General features: G+C 46.2%; 1 protein-coding gene across 2 annotated transcripts in view; it reads right to left on the bottom strand.

The window, feature by feature from the left end:
- Positions 1–703: 703 nt before the first annotated feature.
- The window catches only part of Wdr33 (WD repeat domain 33), a 111548-nt gene continuing 91531 nt past the window's right edge, over positions 704–20720 (bottom strand). Inside the window, exons 12-22 of one of the 2 annotated variants that reach the window (XM_028867073.2) lie at positions 20475–20569; positions 19802–19888; positions 19414–19553; positions 18222–18374; positions 16910–17995; positions 11506–11614; positions 7962–8400; positions 5211–5374; positions 5026–5121; positions 3207–3422; positions 704–1364 (exon numbers count right to left, since the gene is read on the bottom strand). In XM_028867073.2, coding sequence (XP_028722906.1) covers positions 1135–1364; positions 3207–3422; positions 5026–5121; positions 5211–5374; positions 7962–8400; positions 11506–11614; positions 16910–17995; positions 18222–18374; positions 19414–19553; positions 19802–19888; positions 20475–20569 — 2815 coding nt within the window. In that variant the 3' untranslated portion in view covers positions 704–1134. Of the gene's footprint in view, positions 1365–3206; positions 3423–5025; positions 5122–5210; positions 5375–7961; positions 8401–10152; positions 10242–11505; positions 11615–16909; positions 17996–18221; positions 18375–19413; positions 19554–19801; positions 19889–20474; positions 20570–20720 lie in introns of those variants that run through there. The other variant, XM_028867074.2, reaches the window with a different exon arrangement.

The following is a 20720-nucleotide window of genomic DNA, read 5'->3' as shown; positions in this document are numbered from 1 at the left end:
CTCAAGAGATCCACCTGCCTCTGCCTCCACACTCGGCTTTATCTGTTTGTTTGTTTGTTTGTTTGTTTATTTGTGGGGGCAGGGCAGTGTCGAGATAGGGTTTCACTGTGTGGCCCTGGCTGCCCTGGAGCTCTCTCCACAGACCAGGCTGTCTTTGAACTTACAGAGCTCTGCCTCCTGAGTGCTGGGATCAAAGGTGTGTTGCTTTTTTAATGCAAGAAACCTGTCATGGTAAAGAACTTGGGCGCACTCTGTCTTCTACCCTAAACCCTGAGGTCGCCATAAAGCAAATAAAAGGAGATTGTGTCTGAAATACGGATACTGTGTTCCACTTGAAGTGCATGAGAACGAAGATATATGTAGTCAACAAAGATGTCAGTTTACACCAGTGAAGACAAGACACTCAAATCGGAACTGCGAGGAGATGCATCCAAGGGAGATCAGACTCTGGTTAAGTACCCAGAAGATCACGTTTTTCTTCAGGTGTCATTTGCTACACAGAAGAGCAGGTCTGAGGTTTTGAGCCAGCCCTCTTGAATAAAGTATTTCTTACTGTACAACAGTGTAACAGGAAGGTAAAAAACACTCGGAAAGCACAAAGCTGACATGAACACCACCTGCCGTGGGTAACAGTAGTAACTGCACCCGACAGGTCAGATCTAGTAGAAAGCAGAGTTCCTTAAGGCAAGCACTACACAACCGGTTGTTTTGTTAATTCTTGAGTAAATCACATTCTGTATTCATACAAAACAAGGTTTTTTCTCTGACAAACTGTACATATAGAAATAAATTTCCAATTGGACATGAACTCAACTTTGTGGAGGTGCTCCATTTCTTCTGACACGTTAAAAAAAAAAAAAAAAAAAAAAAAAAAAAGATTCCAGCTTTCATCTTCACAGACAACATGGGAGGGAGCATTAGGGTGACGAGGTTGGACAAGACAAAATGGGGCCAACTACCCTGGGTAGTGGCAGCAGTCTCTTCATCGTGATAACCGCATTGGGCTCCTCGAACTCAGCTGCCCCAGAAGAAGAGCTCGGCTACAGTGGTAAAGGCTTCTTCTCGCTTCCTTGGTGAGTCCACAAGAACTTCTTAAATACTATGCAGAGGCCCAGGGCTACTCAGCCCCTACTTCTACCGACCCCTCCCGCCACCCCTTGAAGAGCCTCTCCGTGGAGGTCCAGAGTTCATGTTACTCCCTCTACCCCAGTTACTGCCACTCCGGCCCCCTCGAGAAGATGAGCTGCTGCCTGGAGGGCCACCAAAAGGTTCATCTCTGTGGTACCCATCATGATGGTCTCCATCCAAAGAGCTGGAACGCCCGGACTTTGGCACTCTCTGGGAAGGTCCTGGGCCTGTTCGGCCTGAAACAAAACATGATTTGAGACATGACATTCCATATCACAGTGGCTGCTTCTCTGTAATTTCTGGTACAGCTTTCACTCCCTGACGACAGTGGACCACCAGGAGGTCCTAAGGAGATACACAGTGGCTTTCAGAGCACAGAAGCGGGTTCCTCTGTCCCATCTGACCTCATTTCCACCCTGGCTCATGGCCTCAGCATCTGTGGAGACCATCCATCCCAGGGCTGTTGGACAGAAGGCCAGAAGCCAGCCAAACACTGCGAATCCCCAGGAAACCTGCACCACAGCTGATGGTGTTTTTGCACATACTCAGAAGCACCTAAGATACATAGGCTGCTGCAGATGTCAGCAACAAGGGCTCCAGTTAGGGCTTGGGTGCGTGTTCCATGACATGTGGCACTTTGGCTCCCTACACATGTTTAGTGATGTGAGATATTCTCAAAGAACAAAAATAAACTGGCTTTCAGAGATTGACTAAGTTTGACTTGTTTTCAGATTTAGGATTCCCAGATGTTAGCTAGAAGGAAACTGTCTTAAAAAACCTTCCTTAGGCTAGTGAGATGGCTTGGTGGGTACAGGCACCTGCTAGTAAACTTAACAACCCAAGTTCCATGCTCAGGACAAGACAGGAGAGGAGCAAGTCTGGCAATTGTCCTCTAAGCTCCACGTGTGCACATGGCACCCACGTACAGACGTACAAAGCAAATACAATTAAAAAATGTAAGAGAAGCTACCTGGGGAGAGAAAGCCAGCTTCTTCAGTGGTGGGCCCCATGATAGGTTGCCCATGATGCAATGGATGGCACCCCATACCCATGCACACATGCACAGTGCTAACTGAACTCAGGTTATACAAACAAGAGGAAGATACATTAAGTTGGGAAGGTGCCATGAGGGGATTGGGTCTGGGATGAGTTGACTTAAGTATTTTGTGTTTTAAACTGTGTAATAAATTACCAAAGAATAAATACAATTTTTAATTGTTTTTTCTTCAGCTCAGTGGAACTCAGTGGTACAGTGCTTTGCCTACTGTGTGCCTAGATCCTGTGTTTCATTCCCAGCACTGCGAAAGTAAATGAATCCATAAACAGAACTTTGTCTCCTGAACTGATGTGACTGACTCATCTACAGCATGTTCTTCCAACACAATCGCCAGCTCTATTTTGTCTGCAATGTTTCAATGGAAGTTAATCGAATGGAGATGAAGATGTGATGGGAACTTGCCAAACAATAAGACTGGCTACTTATTATGCAAAGTATGTTAGGTCAACTGAACAGAGCTGTCATCTGGCCACATGTCCTTGGCCAGGGCACCCTGACTGCTCAGGAATTCATCTAGGACCACAGTATATTGAACAGTACTGCATTTAGCTGGCGGGGGAGATGACCGGATACACACAAGTCATTCTGGAAAGACTGCAGTGAACAAGGTAGAGCATCCAGCAGCTTCCTTTCCAAAGCACACCACACAGGCCACCACCCAGCCCAACCTAAAGCCAGACTTGTAGTCACTGTCACTGACTGCTACTGGTTAAAGTGCCACTGATGTTCCTCCTGGGCCCAGGCTGAAAAGCAAGGTACAGGACCTGGGAGAAGATAGCTCTCCCTTCCCCGAGAGGATACCCCTGAGGGCTCTAAATAGCCACTGCTGGAGGATACAACTGCCAGGGCTCAAAGGAGCAGAGTAGAAACCCCGAACAAGGACCCACCCCGAACAAGGGCCTCCCGGAGAGTCTGCAGCTCCCCAGCGGTGGCAAACAAACCACACTCACACAGAGGCAGGGCGGAGGCCGCCGCGGGGACAGACTCCTGCAGCTCTGGGATGGGGCTGCAGCCCTCTTACCTTTGCTTCCTCGGTCCTCCGAGGGGCCTCCCTGGGCATCCATCTCTCTGTGTTCAGAAGTGCCCGACCCATCATGCCAGGGACGTTTCCGGGGTGGTAGGGAGGCCATGTCCATGCCTTGGAGAGAAGAGGAGCGCTCTCTGCTAGCTGGTGAGTGGCCATCATGAGGGGGATGATCGGGGCGGGGAGCATCACGGAAATGTTCATGACCTGGTCCTGAAAGGAAAAACGAAGGTCCATGGTTAAGGATCTGACACTATCATCTCAGCCAATCAGTGCAGCCCAAAGCAACTGGAAATAAGGCCGCTTCGAGCAACCTGAGAACAGGAATGTCTACGAAACAGATTGGGTTGAGCCACACCATGAAGAAAGGAACTCCTCCCGGGATAAGAGGATACAGGACTCCGGTTATCGTCACGGTCTTTAAATGGATTGAAGGGGGTAGGGAGCTGGCTCAGCGGGAAAGGGCTTGCTGTGGGGGAGGAGGACTGGAGCTCAGATACCCACAGCCACATAAAAGCTACATGTGCGGACGGTCCCGGGGAGGCGGCTGGCTAGACTAGCCAAACCAGCAGGCTCCCGACTCAATATCTAAGACGGACAGCCACTAAGGAAAGTTGTTATCTGGCTTCTATACACACACAGACACAAGCATCCCACCTGTATTCATGTACACCCACACACGTGAACACACATACATACACATGCATAACTCACATATATACACATAAAGAAAATTTACTGAGGACTCCAAAAAGTCCACTAACAAAAAATATGTCTACTGGGCTGGACGTGGTAGTGCACGCCTCTAGTCTCAGCACTCGGAAGGCAGAGGAGGAGGATCTCTGAGTTTGAAGCCAGCCTGTTCTCCATGACAGTCAGGGCTACATAGAGAAAACAAAAGCAAAACAACAACAAAAACACATCTACTAATTTTATGGTATGATAAATCAAGATGAAGAAAATTTTAATTCTTTTATCCTTATTTTCCAAATATATGACAATTTAATGAAAAGAATGGTATTATTTGTGTATGTGCTGGTATGTCTGGAAGCCAGAGGCCAATATAAAGTATCTTCCTCGGGTCTCCATTGTTTGGATTTTTTCCTCCTAAAGCCAGGATCTTACTATGTGGCCCTAACTGGCCTACAATTTCTGTGTAGACCAGAATGGTCTCAAACTCGTAGAGATTCACTTGCCTCTGCCTCCTGAGTGCTAGGGTTAAAGGTGTGCATCACTCCTGACCTCACAACTTTATGAGACAGGGCCTGGTGCTAAACCTAAACCAGCAGCTGACTGAACAGGCTGGTGAGTGAGCTCTAGGGATTTCCCCTCTCTCTGCCTCGTCAGTGTGGAACTCCAGGTGCTAATGCCAAGAATGGCTGAGGATTTAAACTATATCCCTAACCCAAATGTACTGTTTTATACTTTTTTTTTCGAGACAGGGTTTCTCTGTGTAGCTTTGGAGCCTTTCCTGGAACTCACTCTGTAGCCCAGGCTGGCTTCGAACTCACAGAGATCTGCCTGCCTCTGCCTCCCAAGTGCTAGGATAAAGGCGTGTGCCACCACCTCGCTAGTATTGTTTTATACTTAACACAAATCTCTTTACTATCTTAGGAAAAAAGGAAAATAAATAAATAAATAAATAAGCTGGGTTCTCCCACTTATTTCTGCATTAAATCTATTGAGATAAAACACCCGAACAGACAGACAGGAAGACAACCGGCCTCCATGGGGTAAAACTAGAAAAGACAGAACCTGGCGATGATCTCTACTTTGGGAACTACCAAAGCACAGGTACGTCTCCTTCCTTCCTTACCGGGCTCTCGGTTTCCATCCCAGGAATCTGGCTTCCGTCCTCCTTCAAAGCGAGGGAACTCGTCAGGAGTGGGGAGTAGGCACTTCCTGGATCCCCCTACGAAGAGGAGCAAACGGACCGCTCAGAGGCCGCCCAGCTGTGCTCAAGGCTGCTGTCCCTCAGACCAGCTGTTCTCAACTGCTCACCTCGTGGGTTGGCACGTCCTCGTCCTCTGAGATCTCGTCCTCGGGATGCTTCATCAGAAGCATCAAAACCCTCTTCTGGACCAAAGTCATCAGGACCAGGAAAGTTGTCCCTTCCTCTCGGTGGAGCACGGCCTTCATGTCTTGGGGGGGCTCCTCTTCTAAAGCTGAGAACAAAAACACAATGTCCACCTTCGGAAATACATTCCTCTTAAGTATGGAGAGAACAGGAAACTTTAATATACAATGTAAATGGAGATAAACATCGTCTATTTATTGATTATTATTCACTTTACAGCACTAACATTACAGTCCTAAGTAGACGGAAGGCAACAACGTGGCAGGATGTAGGTTACTTCCACTGACAGGGATAGACTTTCGTGTATTACTGTCTCATCCCTACTCACCGACCTTTCCACTACAACGGGTACCTTTTGTTGTTGATCAGTTGTTTTATTTTTTATGATGAACATTCTTTTTTACATACACAGATGGAAACAGGGGTGCTGATCTCACAGAGGTCAAAGAATAACTTTCCATCTTGTTCAAGCAGGGTCTCTATTGTTATATTCCAGGTTGCCTGGCCCTCAAGCCTCCAGTAAAATCTCCAGTCTCTGTCTCCTGTCTTGCCAGGGGTAACTTACCACATCTGGCTTTTTCCTTACATGAGTTCCAGGGATCCAAACTTAGAATGTAAAGCTTGCATGAAAGATACTTAGCCACCTCTCCACTTCTGTACGGAACACTATACAGACTTTTGCTCATTGTCTTATTTCCTAAACAATACAGTACAGCCTGCACACTTTTAATTCCAGCACTTGGAAGACAGAGGCTGGTGGATCTCTGTGAGTTCCAGGCTAGCATGGAATCATTGTGAGACCCTGTCTCAAACACACAATACAATACAGTAACATTCTGGAGCTGGGGAGATGCTCAGTCAGTGAAGTGACTGCCATACAAGCATGAGTATCTAAGTTCAGATCTCCAGCACACATATAAAATGCAGGGCACAGCAGGCTGTGTCTACAACCTCAGCTCTGGGAGACAGAGACAAGAGGATCGCAGGAGCTTACAGATAGCCAGCCTAGCTGAACTGGTGACTTGTAGGTTTAATGAGAGACTGTCTCAAAAAATACCGAGGCAAGTGATTGAAGACATCTAATTCAACCCGAGACACACACACACACACACACACACACACACACACACACACGTTCATATATAACATGCACAGTACTTATATACATTCATATTATATGAAGTACTGTAAGTCATCTTGAGATGTTTCTAAAGCACACAGTAGGAAGTATATATGTTATATGGAAACCCTACAGCACTTTATACAAGTAACTACCTAACTGCTTAAGGACTCTGATGTGTGAGAGTCCTCGGAAACTGCCTTCAGATACCAAAGGGTGACTGTATAATTCCTACTGAAAGACTGTCCTAGAAGTACTGCAAAGAAAGTACACAAAGCTATTGGGGGAGGGGGCGGGGAATGGGGGAGAGCTCCAACCAGAGTGAGCCATGGCTATCTACAGAGTCTACAGAGTGTTGTTCCAAGTGGAGGAAAAGCAAACACACAGAGTAGCACAGATGTGGGACAGCACAAGAGTCTAGGCTGAAATCTGTCACGATAGATTTTCAAAAGTATAGACAAAAATATAAATGAAGACATAACAAACTGTGATGTCTGCACAAGACACAGAGATTCAAGAGATCAATGATCAATGATCATTATGCAGACGTCAATCTTATACATCAATCATGACTATCACTGGTTATGCTCAATATCATTTGAAATTACACCAATGTGTTTTCTCTCCTCTACATTGCTCCTAGTCTTTATATCCAAGGGCTGAGAACTCAAGCCTGACCTAAGGTGAATAGGAAGATGGTGTTTATTTCAATCTGACTGGGTTAAGACCTTTGGGCAATTCCACAAAACCTTAGCCTATTTTATAAGCTCTTTCTTTTCTTTTTTCTTGTTTTTAATTTGTGTGCACTGGTGTTTTACCTGCATGAGGGTGTTGGGCACCCTGGAACTGGAGTTTCCAATAGCAGTGAGCTGCCATGTGGGTGCTGGGGTTCAACCCAGGTCCTCTAGAACAGCCGGCGCTCTTAACCTCTGAGCCATCTCTGCAGCCCCGCCAGCCCTTTGTTTTCAATTATAATATCTGGTTCAGATCTCATCAGCTAATTAACCTGGACACCATAAGTCAGATCCAAGACACTCGCTGAGCATACATACACAGTCTCCCATCTCTTTAACTCAGAAACGTTAGTCAGGGGTAGTGGCACACTGCTCTCAGGAGGCAGAGACAAGGCCTGGGAATTCAAGGACAGCCTGGACTGCAGCATGAGACTGTATCACAGCAACTTGAAAGACAAAGGTCTCAAGTGCACAGATCATAAAGAACCACAGATAACATAACTTTAAAGTCTAAATGCTGTCAGGCAGTGGGGTCACACGCCTTTTATTTTAATCCCAGCACTCGGCAGGCAGAGGCAGGCGGATCTCTGTGAGTTCGAGGCCAGCCTGTCCTACAGAGTGAATTCCAGGACAGCTAGGGCTACACAGAGAAACCCTGTCTCAAAAAAACCTAAATAAAACAAAGTAAAAAAATAAAGTCTAAATGCTAACCACATAGAACGTAGGGCTAAATCAACATAGTACTTTCCCCTAGGAAAGGAAAACCATCTTTGTAGTGAGGGCAGGGAAATGCAGAAAACCCATGGAATACACTTCCTTACCTTTCTTCTCTGCGTCCTCGAAAACGTGGGTCATCAGGATCCCTGGAGAACCGTTCATCTCCAGGTCTGCGGCCTTCCCATGCCCCTGGAGGGCCTCGGGCTGCACCCCGGCCATCACCCTCACTGAATTCCCTGTGATCGGGTGGAAAGGGAGGTCCAGGGCCCCCTCGCCTCCATTTCTCTTCTTGTGGTAAGGGTCCTCCTCGCCCTTCAAATTCCCTTAACCGGTGGCCAAAGCGCTTGTCAGGGTGGAAGTCGTCTGGTCTGCTGAAGTCGTCAGGGAAATCAGGGTGAGAGCCACGCCTGTCAGGAGGACCCCTGCAGTCCTGGCCACCCCGGAAAGGGCCCCTCTCAGGCCCATGCTCGGGGCCACCCGTCTGCTCGTGCCGCCTCTCTGACATGGGGCCCAGGTGATGGTTGGGAGGGCCTCGAGAGTCACCTACAAGAAACAAAGTTGAATGTTAGTTACCATGGCTTCCATGAGGCCTGCTGTGCAGGCCTGCTCTACAGTACCTGTCAATTCTAGGAGGTACTTTGCCCTATAATGCTTTCCCTTCTAGGTTCTCAGGGTACTTAGAAGATAAACATCCCAAAGCATCATTTAATGGGGAGACCATGGGGTTTGGGGTACAACTTTCAGCTTTATAATATGACCTAAGGATAATCACTAATCTCTACAGAGTGTCCACTTCTCGGCCACATGTTGAAAACATAAGTGAACTTTCAGCACGAGAATGGACTTTCCTACCCTGTCCCTTCCTGCGACTTCATCAGGGCCCCTGATTAGATACCCAAGAGACACAACAGAGAAAAGCTGGGCTGTAGACTGGGCAGCTGAAAGCTAAGAGACTGTGTTATCAAGAATTCACATCAGCCAGGGGTAGTGGCATACTCCCTTAATCCTAGCACTTAGGAGGTAAAGGTAGATGGATTTGAGTTTGAGACCAGCCTGATCTACAGAGAGAGTTTCAGGCCAGCCAGGGATATACAGTGAGACCCTGTTTCAAAACTGGAAATAAATTTTACACACACACACACACAAATTCACTTCTGCTCATGTAAAGACCACAAAGCCATCACAGGCCCCAGGTCTACACTGCTGCCACCTACTGCCCACTCTAGTCCCTGGCCTGCTGCTTTATGCCATACGGCCTTGTAGGAATCTTAACACAGTCCTCCATAAGGTTCACGGAACCATGGGCCCCTCTAACAGCTGTTTGGGGACAAACGAGTTCTGCTGGCCTTCAACTTTGGGGTTTGCATTTACATCTTATTTTGCTCTTTCTGGGAATGATGGGCCTCAAGTATGTTATTATTAGCATGTTTTACAGACAAGAATTTTATTCGAAACTTCCCAGCTCCTGCCTTTTGCTGCTATTTCTTGTTAATAAGACAACTTTCCTGTATCAGTCAATCAACACTTCTGTTCACTGCCTCCAACTCACACCCTTCCATTTTTCATTTCCCCAGCCATTTCAACTCCTCTCCACTCAGCATGGACTGAAACTTGGAAATCTCAGTATAAAAAGGTGATGTCAGAAAAAGTCTCTGCACTTGAGCTCCACTGTCCTTTCTCCAGGCAGTCTGCAAATATCTGGGTCCACTCCCCTAACGGACAAGCACTCAATGCTCACTGCTCTCACAGCTGTGCTGGTTAGTCCTACATCAACTTGATACAAGCTAGAGTCACTTTCCAAGAGGGAATCTCAACTGAGAAAATGTTCTCATAGACTGGCCCCTGGGTAAGCCTGGGTGCTTGACTGAGGACCCAGTTCTTCTGGGTGGTGCCATCCCTGAGCTGGTGGTCCTAGGCTGTATGAGAAAGCAGGCTGAGCAAGCCACGGAGAGCAAGCCAGTAAGCAGCACTCCTCTATGACCTCTCATCAGCTCCTGCCTCTAGGTTCCTGCCTTGAGTTCCTTCCCTGACTTCCCTGGGTAATGGACTTATAAGCTGTAAGGTAAAATACACCCTTTCCTCCCCAAGTTGCTTTTGGTCATGACGTTTTATCACAGCAACAGAAACCCGAACTAAGACAATTGCTTCTCCAACGTCAGGTTGTCTGAACTTAGTGACAACTGACCAGAGGATATGACACGAGTTCCATCTGGACTTCATTAACCTATAAACACTCATCTCACCATCTCTGGTTAAAAGGAGCCTGTCAACTTTCTTCCAAGGAAAGAAACCTACCACTACAAACGGTGATGTTGTGTTGGTGGCAACTAATCCAGGAGGGGATGGTAAGCCACTTGCATGTCTCTCCCTTCTCCCTCTGGTCCCTAGGAGAAAGAGGGGAGGGAAGGCAGCAGGGCAGGTGGGGAGGAGGAGGGAGAAAGGGAGAGGGGGAGAGAGAGGGGCGAGCAAGATGCGCAGGAACAAGTGGAGACAGACGCAGGTGTGGCAAAGAGGCCACTTTCATTCATTAATGGAAGTACCGCGTGGACAACAAATGCCCTTCCCCAAGGGTCCCCAAGCCTCCAGGAAAACTCTTCCTTTTCTTTCTCTCACAAATCCTTCTGTGTATCTACCGCTACCACTTCTATGGTAGCAACGGGGATGGAAATAAAAGCGCTTGAATCCCTGTTCTTTCTTACCTTTTAATGTCTCACATCAACTCAAAGCTGAGCTTTAAATGTCTAAACTCCAGGGCTATAAATGTTGAAAGGCCTTCTCTTAATCCAATAGGATGGGACAAAAACCTCTAACATGTACCACATGGGGCTGCGGGTTTGGCCAGTTAGTAATAAAGGTGTGTAGCACTGTGAGGTACCATCCCCACAGTGCCCCATGTGCCAATGTACTATTCTTTCCTAAGGGTGCTGAGTGGGACCATTCCCCTCCTACCTCACTTCTGTTCATATTCCCCTAAGTTCTTCCATGCCAACTCTCCTGCCAGCCCAGCCCTTACCCTTTACTCCAAGGCTGCCCACCTGGGAGCAAGGGCACAATGCCGTTCAACCAAATCCTCTGGTTAAATGGTAACTTCCAAATAGCCATACGCCCTAAATGTTGATAGTCTTCATCTTTGCTTTTCATAATATTAGTACATTGCTTTCTTCTTCAAATGGTGCCTTACAATGTATGCAGTTAAAGAGCCAATATGGAACAATGGGGCAAAGGGGAGTGATAATAAGAACTTATTATCACTCCATTAACATGCTGCATCCTCCACCCTATCAAGGAGCCGAAAGCAGAGGCGGTTCTGCTCTTTGGAAGGCCAGACATATGGACCTGCATCCCACAGGCTCAAGAGCCACTTCCCATTCCAGTGTGGGCTGTGCTGGCCACAGACACAAATGCCAGGGCTGTGGTTTCACCACACGTCTCTGGTAGTATGGGACTCATTTTCTCTGCCAGCATCACTGCCTAAGCGAACATTATCTATGGCAACCAAAGACTCAGCAAACTACCACCTAAAGTGACTGTGACCTTCTCAGCAGGTCCAATACAATGCCACCGTATCAAGTGCCAACAAAACTATTTACTGTCAAATGTATACAACAGAGGGAGAATACAAACTTCCTTAGCCAAGCATATATTTACCTTTGTTAGGGCCAGGTCCTTGTCCAGGGTTCAGAGGAGGGATTCGGCCTTGTGCTCCCTGCTGCCCTAGGCCTGGTATCAAGGGTGGGGGACCTGCACTCTGTCCTTCCTGAGGTGAAACATGTAAAGACAGGTGTGAGACCATGGACAGGCGCTTCATGAACAACAACCATAACGTGTGAAAATTAGCTAGAGTTAAATATTTAGCTAGTGACATTAGAACAAAATCCCCCTGAAGTGGGCTGGGGAGATGGCTTGGTAGATAAAGAGCCCTGCAAGCATGAGAACCGGATGGAGCTTGCATTCCCCAGCACCCAAGGAATGTCAGATGAAGCAGCCCAAGTCGGGGACCCCAGTGCACTTGGGTGAAATACAGCTGGAATGGGAGAGTCCCAAGATACACAAAGGCCAGCTAGCTCGTCAGATGCAGGACAACCTGACTCCAAGAAGGTGGCATGCACACACCTGCACTCACACAAAACACAAAGGAATATACACATAAACAATTCTAAACTGGGGAAGGAGTTATTTCTTTTCCACAATCAAAGGAAGAAGCATCTGTATTTTAAACCTCCTGATAGGTTTCAGTTAAAGCCAGAGCTTCCCTTGTAAGGTCAAGCAGGAACCAAGAGAGTCACAGTGTAGTGCCCTAGCTCTTGCCGACCACGAGCTCCTCACACTGGGACAGGCCTGGCCTCTACCAGGCAGGCAGCTTGAACTGTCAAGTTGTGACACCACAACCAACCCTCTCAAGGCTACATCTGGATGGAACTTCTTGTTACTATTTATTTATTTTGTGGCAGAGGTGCACACTGTCACATGCAGAGGTAAGAGGACAGCTTTCAGGAATTGGTTCTCCTTTCCCACCTCATTGAGGCAACATCTCTCTTATCGCTGTTACTATACTGTAAGCTGGTGGCCTGTGAGCTTCTGACCACATCTAGCAGCTGTGCTCGGACAAGATTACAGATGTGTGCCGCTGCATTGGCTTTTTTTTTTTTTTTTAAGATTTATTTAATATTTGTGTATGATGTTTTGCCTGCATGTACGTATGTGTACTACATGTGTACTCAGTATCCATACAGGCCAGAAAAGGATATCAGATCCCCCGGAACTGGAGTTACAGATGGTTGTGAGCCATCATGTGGATATGCGTAATCAAACCCGAGCCTTCTGCAATAGCAACAAGTGCTCTTAACCACTAAGTCATCTCTCCTGAACTCTGTGTGTGTGTGTGGTGTGGTGTGTGTGTGTGTGTGTGTGTGTGTGTGTGTGTGTGTGTGTGTGTGAGAGAGGGGGGGGAAATGTCAATGTGTAGAAAGGTGCACATGCTTTTGTGTGCACATGCATGTGCAGGAAGCCTGAGGTTGATTCAAGGAATCTTCCTCAATACTCTTCCATCTTATTCTTTGAGTCAGGCTCTCAATCAACTCCAAAATTCATTATGGTTAGTCCTGGTCTCACCAGCCAGCTTGCCTTAGGGACTCTGTCTTCACTTCCCAAGGTTGGAAATACAGGTGAGCCACCATGGCCACTTAGTATTTGTTCTGATTCCTCACATTGCCCAAAGACCTTGGAGCAGGAGTCTTAACAAAGCTAAACTAGACAAACCAGGCATGGTGGCATGCACCTTCGATCCCAGTACTTGGGAGGCAGAGGCAGATCTCTGTGAGTTCAAGGCTACACAGTAAAATCTTGTCTCAAACAAAGACAACAAAACAAAAGCAAGACAAAACAGAAAGTATCTGGAAATTCTTTCATACAGAAAATACACTTAATAGCCTGGCATGTGGCACATGCTTTTAATCCCAGCACTTGGAAGGCAGAGGCAGGTGGATCTCTGTGAGTTCAAGGCCAGCCTGGTCTACAAAGTGAGTTCCAGGATAGCCAGGGCTTTTACACAGAGGAACCCTGTCTTGCTGACTGGCCTTTGTATGAGAGAGACTAGCACAGGTTCACACCTCAGTAGTAAAATTACTCACATGTCACAAACCAGTCAGTCACATGAATGGACAGTGACAGTGCAGTCTTGGTGTGTAAAGTCTGACCATCTGAACCAGACTCAGGACTCCACTAATGTACAAAAACTAATTCATTAAAATGCTCACTAGATATGGTCTATAAACCCAGAACTCGGAAGGCTGAGGTAGGAGGACTCAGAGTTCAAGGCTGGCCTGGGTTACATGATGAGTCCATTTTAAAAAACAGAGAGGGAAATGCCATCAGTAATGCACTGCCAGAAATTTCTGGGGCTTTGGCTTTAGTGTACGTGCATACATGCATACATGCCGAGGTCAGACGTCCTGCTCTATCACTCTTCACATTACTCCCAGGAATAAGCTAAGCTCTCTCACTGAACCTGGAAATAGGCCAGCAGCCAAAAGTCCCGTGATCCTCCTCTCTTCCCTCACAGTGCTGGGGGGTTCCAGACGCGAGTGTGACCATACCCAGCTTTCTAATGTGGGTGCTAGAGATTCAAACTCAGGTCCTCATGCTCCTGTATCAGTTGCTCCTATCCCATGAGCCACCTTTCCAGCCCTCAATGGCAAAAATGTCTAAACCGCTCTGCTGCCCACTTTTACCCTGAACAGTTCTTAACAGTATCTTTCTTTCATGCTGCTATTTTAACACCTGATTCCACTGAAGTAAAGCAATGAAAAAACCACTTGATCAAAGTGGGGAAAGTCAGACTTTAGGATATAAGAAACAGGAGCAAATTTTCCATCAAGAAAATTCTGAGATTTGAAATGCCTTAAACACAGTATCAAGTCTTTCAGACTCATTCTAGTAATTCAAGTCAACTAGAAATTTTGGAACCATGATGGTTTTCATGTATAAATTTGACGGTCCTCTTCTCTAACATGTCCAGAGTTTCATTCATCATATAACAGTAAGTTTCTTAGTTTTATAATCCCCCGAAATGAAAACTATTCTTTCATAAAACAAACAAACAAAAAAAAAAGCAGTTAATAACTAGAGTAAGTAGTATACACATGCAAGTACACAGTGAATTAATAAGCTATATAGCTGGGCAATGGTGAAGCACACACACCTTTAATCCCAGCACTCGGGAGGCAGAGGCAGATGGATCTCTGTTCGAGGCCAGCGTGGGCTATGAAGTGAGTTCCAGAATAGCCAGGGCTACACAGAGAAACCCTGTCTCAAAAAACCAATTGATAGACAGACAGATAGACTGATCTACAAACACACACACACACACACACACACACACACAAACACAAACACTGTGGAGTTTTAGAGCAATTTAGGATGACAGTTCTGAACTATATCCAGTTCATTCTAAATTCCATGAGGTGGAAGTAACTCAAATGACATTTTCAAGTTTTGGGAAATGTACAGAATACCACATCACATGCTCAGTAACTCCAATGGTTACATTTCACACTGTAGCACATCTGTGCGCCAAGGCACACATGGAGGTTAGAAGACAATGTGTGGGTGCTGCTCTCCTACCATGTGGGCTTGGGGGACTCATACATCATCAGGTTTGCTTGGCAAATGCCCTGACCTGCTGAGCGATCGCACTGGCCCAAATGGCTATTTTTAGACCATGGACTCTCAGTGGAATCTGGAACAGGGCTGTATGCGCTGAGCGGTACATTGCCTGCCCAGCATGCACGATGGTCCTGGGTTCCATCTTCAGCCTTCTCCTTCCCCAGTAAAAGGTTAAGGGAAAAAAATGGGTTCTTTGGTTTGTTTGTTTGTTTGAGACAGGGTTTCTCTATGTAGCCCTGGCTGTCCCGGAACTCACCGAGATCCGCCTTCCTTTGCCTCCTGAGTGCTGGGATCAAAGGCGTGCGCCACCACTCCAGCAGCTCCCCCACCCACCTGAAGAAAAGATTTTTATTGTATTATCTTTCCCACCCCGTACCCGAGTGTCCTTCAGAGCAGAGCTGTGGGGTCCTTCGCTTGCTGTTGTGTGCCCACAACTGAATTCTAGCAAAAAGCCCAGCTGCTCATTCCCAAAAAATACAAAGACTGAGAACTTCAGAGTCATCACCTCATACGCAAACACTACTAAATCCACTCACACCTCTGCTGTCTTGTGTAATTCACCCCCAAACAACTTAAAACTCTCTTCACACCATCTCTCATGCAGCAAATAATGACTGAGTAGCAAAATTTCTTGAAGACGGAGTCCTTGAAAAACAACCAGATACCTACACAAATACTCCTTCCTACAAATACTACTTTTAACTTTATAATTTGGGGACTGGGTAAGATGGTGCACACCTTTAATTTCAGCATTTGCAAGGCAGAGGTGGAGGGACCTCTATGAGTTTGAAGCCAGCCTAGTCTGCAAAACAAGTACAGCCAGAGCTATACAGTAAGACCCTGTCTTACAACATATATACATATATGGGGGATGGTTTTCTGACATGTGGTCAAGGATGACCTTGAACTCCAGATCCTTCTGTCTCCAGCCAACATGTCCCACATGCTAGCAAAGCATTTTGTCAAATAAGTTACAGCCTCATGATCCTGCAGATGAAAACAGCTTGAAGAGAATTTAATGCACAAAGCATTATTTTTGAGTGCTCTGGTCTGGAATCAGTTCTTCTATAAATGCATCCACTGAAATGAAAATAGTAAAGCAGATGGCATTCAGTATCCTCCAACACCCTCAGGCCATCTTTAAAAGTGGTGCATTTGCCACACACACACACACACACACACACACACACACACACACACACACACACACAGTAAATAGATATAAATGAATGTAATTAAAACAACAGTGACAACGTGTAGAATGGCTGAGAGGACCTGCTACCACATCTAACCAGGTGAAGCAGATTCCTGAGGCCCAAATGGGAGAAGGAGAGAGAGAATCAATTTCTACAAATAGTCCTCTGACCTCCACATGCTTGCTATGGCGTGTGAGCATGTGCACACACATGCACATAAAATAAGTAAATGGAATTTTAAAAAATTTAAACTGGAGTGGACAGAAATGTTGAAGGTGGACTGCTTACGTGCAGGCCGATGGAATAATCAGATTAAAAAGTCCACAATAGACTCCAACAGTTGTGGAACTGCCCACAATCTAACACACTCCCCTCTTATAGCCACAACTCTTTGGAGCCTAGGCACAAGTAACTGTATTCCATTGAAAGCTGATCTGTTCTGGAGGAATCTCTGTGAAAAATAATAAGGTGCAAAGTAAAGACACATGAGATCTACTTAATGACGGTGTAACTAGTTCCTCATCTCCATCTCACCACGTTCCTCCAGCCAGGCTACCACTGTCATAAGCCACTATTGACACTTAAAGATCAGGTGAGCCCAGCTCTAAGTGCTTTTCCGCATCCTTACGAGTACTGTGCAGTACAGAGTCCATTCCCATGTGTTAATGCGTTCAACAAGAAATGAGTAATACCTGATTGAAGGGAGCCCGGGGCCCATCACCTAGCAGAGGTGTTTTTTGCTGCTGGAATGGTATTGGCCCTTGAGATGGATGTGGCCCTCTTGCCGGGTTCTGCTGTCCCTGAGGTCCAGGGGGTCCTTGCATGCCACCCTGGGGTGGAGGTCCCAAAGAGCCCTGGGGTGGCCCTTGCTGTCCTTGTGAACCTGAGGGCCCTCGAAGTTCCTGTGGAGGGCCCAACATGGATCCCTGTGGTGGAGGCCCCTGCAGGCCCCGCATCTCCTGAGGACCTCTCATTTCCTGAGGGCCATGTCCCAGCAATCCACTTGGAGGATGAGGTCCTCTCATCTCTTGAGGTGGGTGGCCAATCATGATCCCTTGAGGAGCAGGACCCTGGTTCTCCCGAGGTCCTGGAGGCCCCTGCATTCCTCTTGGATTCAGTCCCATCAAAGGTCCCTGAGACACTGGACCTTGGATTCCTTGAGACCCTGGTCCACCCTGTATCCCATGAGGATGAGGAGGTCCTTGCATTCCTCGGGGACCAGGTGGTCCCTGCATTCCTTGAGTACCAGGAGGCCCCTGCGGGCCCATGTGGCCCTGAGGAGCAGGTGGACCTTGGGGGCCAATGTGACCCTGTGGTCCAGGTGGACCCTGGGGACCCATATGACCTTGAGGACCAGAACTACCTTGAGGTCCAGGTGGCCCTTGGGGACCCAAAGGGCCATGAGGTCCAGGGTGCCTCTGCATTCCTTGGGGACCGTGCATGTCTTGAGGCCGAGGCAGTCCCTGGGGAGGGCCCTGGGGTCCTTGTGGTCCCATGAATCCTTGAGGTCCCCCACCTCCTTGATGCAATGGAGGGCCTTGTGGTCCCATTTGTCCCTGGGGTCCAGGAGCTCTGAACTGGCCCTGGGGACCTGGAGGACCCATCTGAGCCACCAATGGCATCTGCTGAGATGGATGAGGTTGCTGAAAACCTTGAGGAATCTGAGATATTGGACCTTGTCCAGAAAAGGGCTGAGGTCCGAGAAGAGGGGTACCAGACGAGGGTGGAGGCTGGATCTGATCAGCCTGTTTCTGTGCAAGCCTTTCAATTTTAAGTTGCTGGAAAGGGGAGAAAAAAAAAATTAGTGTACAGAATAAATAAAATAAGCTAAAGCCCTCAAGTAAGACTGCCATATTGCCTTCTGACATCCACATGAACACCATGCCACATACGTACGTGTACACACATGCATGCACGCACGCACGTATCATTTAAAAACAATAAAGAGTGTGGAAAGGATATCAATAAAAGATGATGCTACCTCTACTTTCTTAGCTTACACACCTCTAAAAGCTGTGGATTGGTATACTGTAATGTGGCCATTTCTTGCTCAATTTCGGCTTGTGTTTTTTTCTTCTCTTCCAATTTGATATCCTCTTTCCTGTCATTCAGTACCTCATTTGGAGCAGGAATTGGAACTTTATTTTGCATCCAGGCCTTAGAAAAAAGAGAAAATTAAATGACAGACAAGCATGAAAATTATGGTAGGTTGAAAATATTCTCGAATATCATCAGTATACGTGGCTGAACTGTTTTCCCCTCTAAAGCCAATTCTTTGTGACATAACAGAGTGGGGCAGGTGCATTAGTCATTGGAAATTACTAAAATTATGACAGCTACAAGCTACCCCTCGGTATCCTCAAAAGTTCATATGGTGATGGGTTGGTATCCAGGTGATGACTTTGGGGAGGAAGTGAAATCCTAGGAGGCAGGGGCTTGAAGGAGTGAGTCGGTCATTGGAGGTACACCCTTGTAGGGGATACTGAGACCCAAGCTCCTTTCGCCCTCTCTGCTCTTTGGGAATTAGGAAGTGAGCTTTATTCTGCAACATGCTCCCCATCATGATGTTCTCTCACACCACAGAACCATGGACCTTCTGAAACCATGAACCAAAACAGACTTTTTTATTTTTTAGTTTTTATTGCAGTTATCAAGAATACAAGGCTTTGAGGCTGGAGAGATGGGTTCAGCAGTTAAGAGCACTGGCTATTCTTTCAGAGGAGCCAGATTCAATTCTCAGCACCCACATAGCAGCTCACAACTGTCTGTAACTTCAGTTCCAGAGGATCAGACACCTTCACACAGACATACGTGCAGGCAAAATACCAATGAACGAACACACACACACACACACACACACACACACACACACACACGAATGCAAAGCTGCTAGCCACTTGAGTATTTGTATCAGTGAAGCAGACGACAGCAACATACACTGCCTGCTGATTCTTTCTCTTCCCTCTGACAATGTAAATGATAAAAATGAGGCAATAATAAGAGAAGGCAAAGAGAAGATGGATGTGAAGCTCAGGATTTAACTTTAAAGCAGCAAATGGTAAGTATGTTTAAAAGGAGACTATGTGCAGAAGGCACCCAAAGGGCTGACGAGCTGATCCAAAGGCACCTACTTCTGAGCAGCAGTGAAAGGATCCAGCCACAGACCCCTCAGCACAAGGTGCTGTTAGTGACTCACCTGCTGGAACTGAGCGGGAATGGGCTTTGCATAAGGGACCTTCTTCTGCGGAACCTTCTTCTGATCCTTTTGCATCACTTCCTCCATTCCCCAATCTAGGCCTGGAATTGTCATCTCGATTTCATTTGCTTCATCTTTCCCTGAAACCACAGAAAGAACAGTTAGCCCCTTAAACGAAAGAATGTAGCCACTTAATAAATGAACAAATTGTTGGAAACAACATTTTTAAACTTTATATAGTCTGAATTATTTTTATTCAAAATCCTCAACATAAACCATGTAAGCATTTCAACACAACTTATTAACAAACTATTTTACCATGAAAATAAGATAGAGGTCTACAAAAACTTATAAAAAAAATTAAATGGATGAACATAACTGCCCTTACCCATCTGTTCTTGCTCCATAGCTAATTTCAGTTGTTCTGGTATTCCCATCCCTGGGATGACTGCCAGGCTATTAGGTTCCAGGTCATCTACAAATAATATACCCATTGTCAATAGAGAGTTTCATAGTGTTCCCTACAAATGATGCTTTATAAAAATAAGTAATATCACTGGGTGCAGTATCACATGCCTTTAATCGCAACATTCAGAAGACAGAGGCAGTAGATCTCTATGAGTTCAAGACCAGCATAGACTATATAGCAATAGCAAGTTAAGTCAGTCAGGAATACCCAGTGAGACCATGTCTCCAAACAAAACAAAACAAAAAAAGCAAGCAAACAAACAAACAAATAAAACAAGTGGTATTGCTGGTGAGTTATAAATCAATAAATTATAAAATTAAAACTAAGGCTGGGTGAGCTGATGCACGCCTTTAATCCCAACACTTGGGAGGCAGAAATAGGCAGGCCTCTGACTCCAAACAAAAAACTAAATTATTTGGTGGCTGGTTTATTTGATGTGAGGGTTGAGAACAGGGCATCAAGCATGCTGGGTAAATACTGGATCACTTAGTTACATCCCTTGCCCCAAATTAGTTTCGTAGGAGCCGCCTACAAAACTTACTGGTTTATAATGGGATATCAGGAGACTTCACAGGACAAATTTTAGTCTTACCATACTCTACTCCATCCTCCGACATGCCAGGTAAAAGGTTCAGATTATAGCGATCTCGCATCTTATCACCAGGCCGGTTTCGAGTCCAGAATTTGCTGATGAAATAAAAAGTAATGGGAGAAAGAGCAGCATGGTTACAGTGTTTCCTCTAGGCACAATAGCTCAAATAAGTTTTTAAAATATCGGTCTTTGAAATATTTCAATCAGAATGCAAAACAAAATTTAAACAACCAAAGTTAATGTTTA

Source organism: Peromyscus leucopus, chromosome 19 (assembly GCF_004664715.2).
Source record: "Peromyscus leucopus breed LL Stock chromosome 19, UCI_PerLeu_2.1, whole genome shotgun sequence".
NCBI lineage: Eukaryota > Metazoa > Chordata > Mammalia > Rodentia > Cricetidae > Peromyscus > Peromyscus leucopus.
This window is presented reverse-complemented; position numbering and strand designations above follow the sequence as displayed.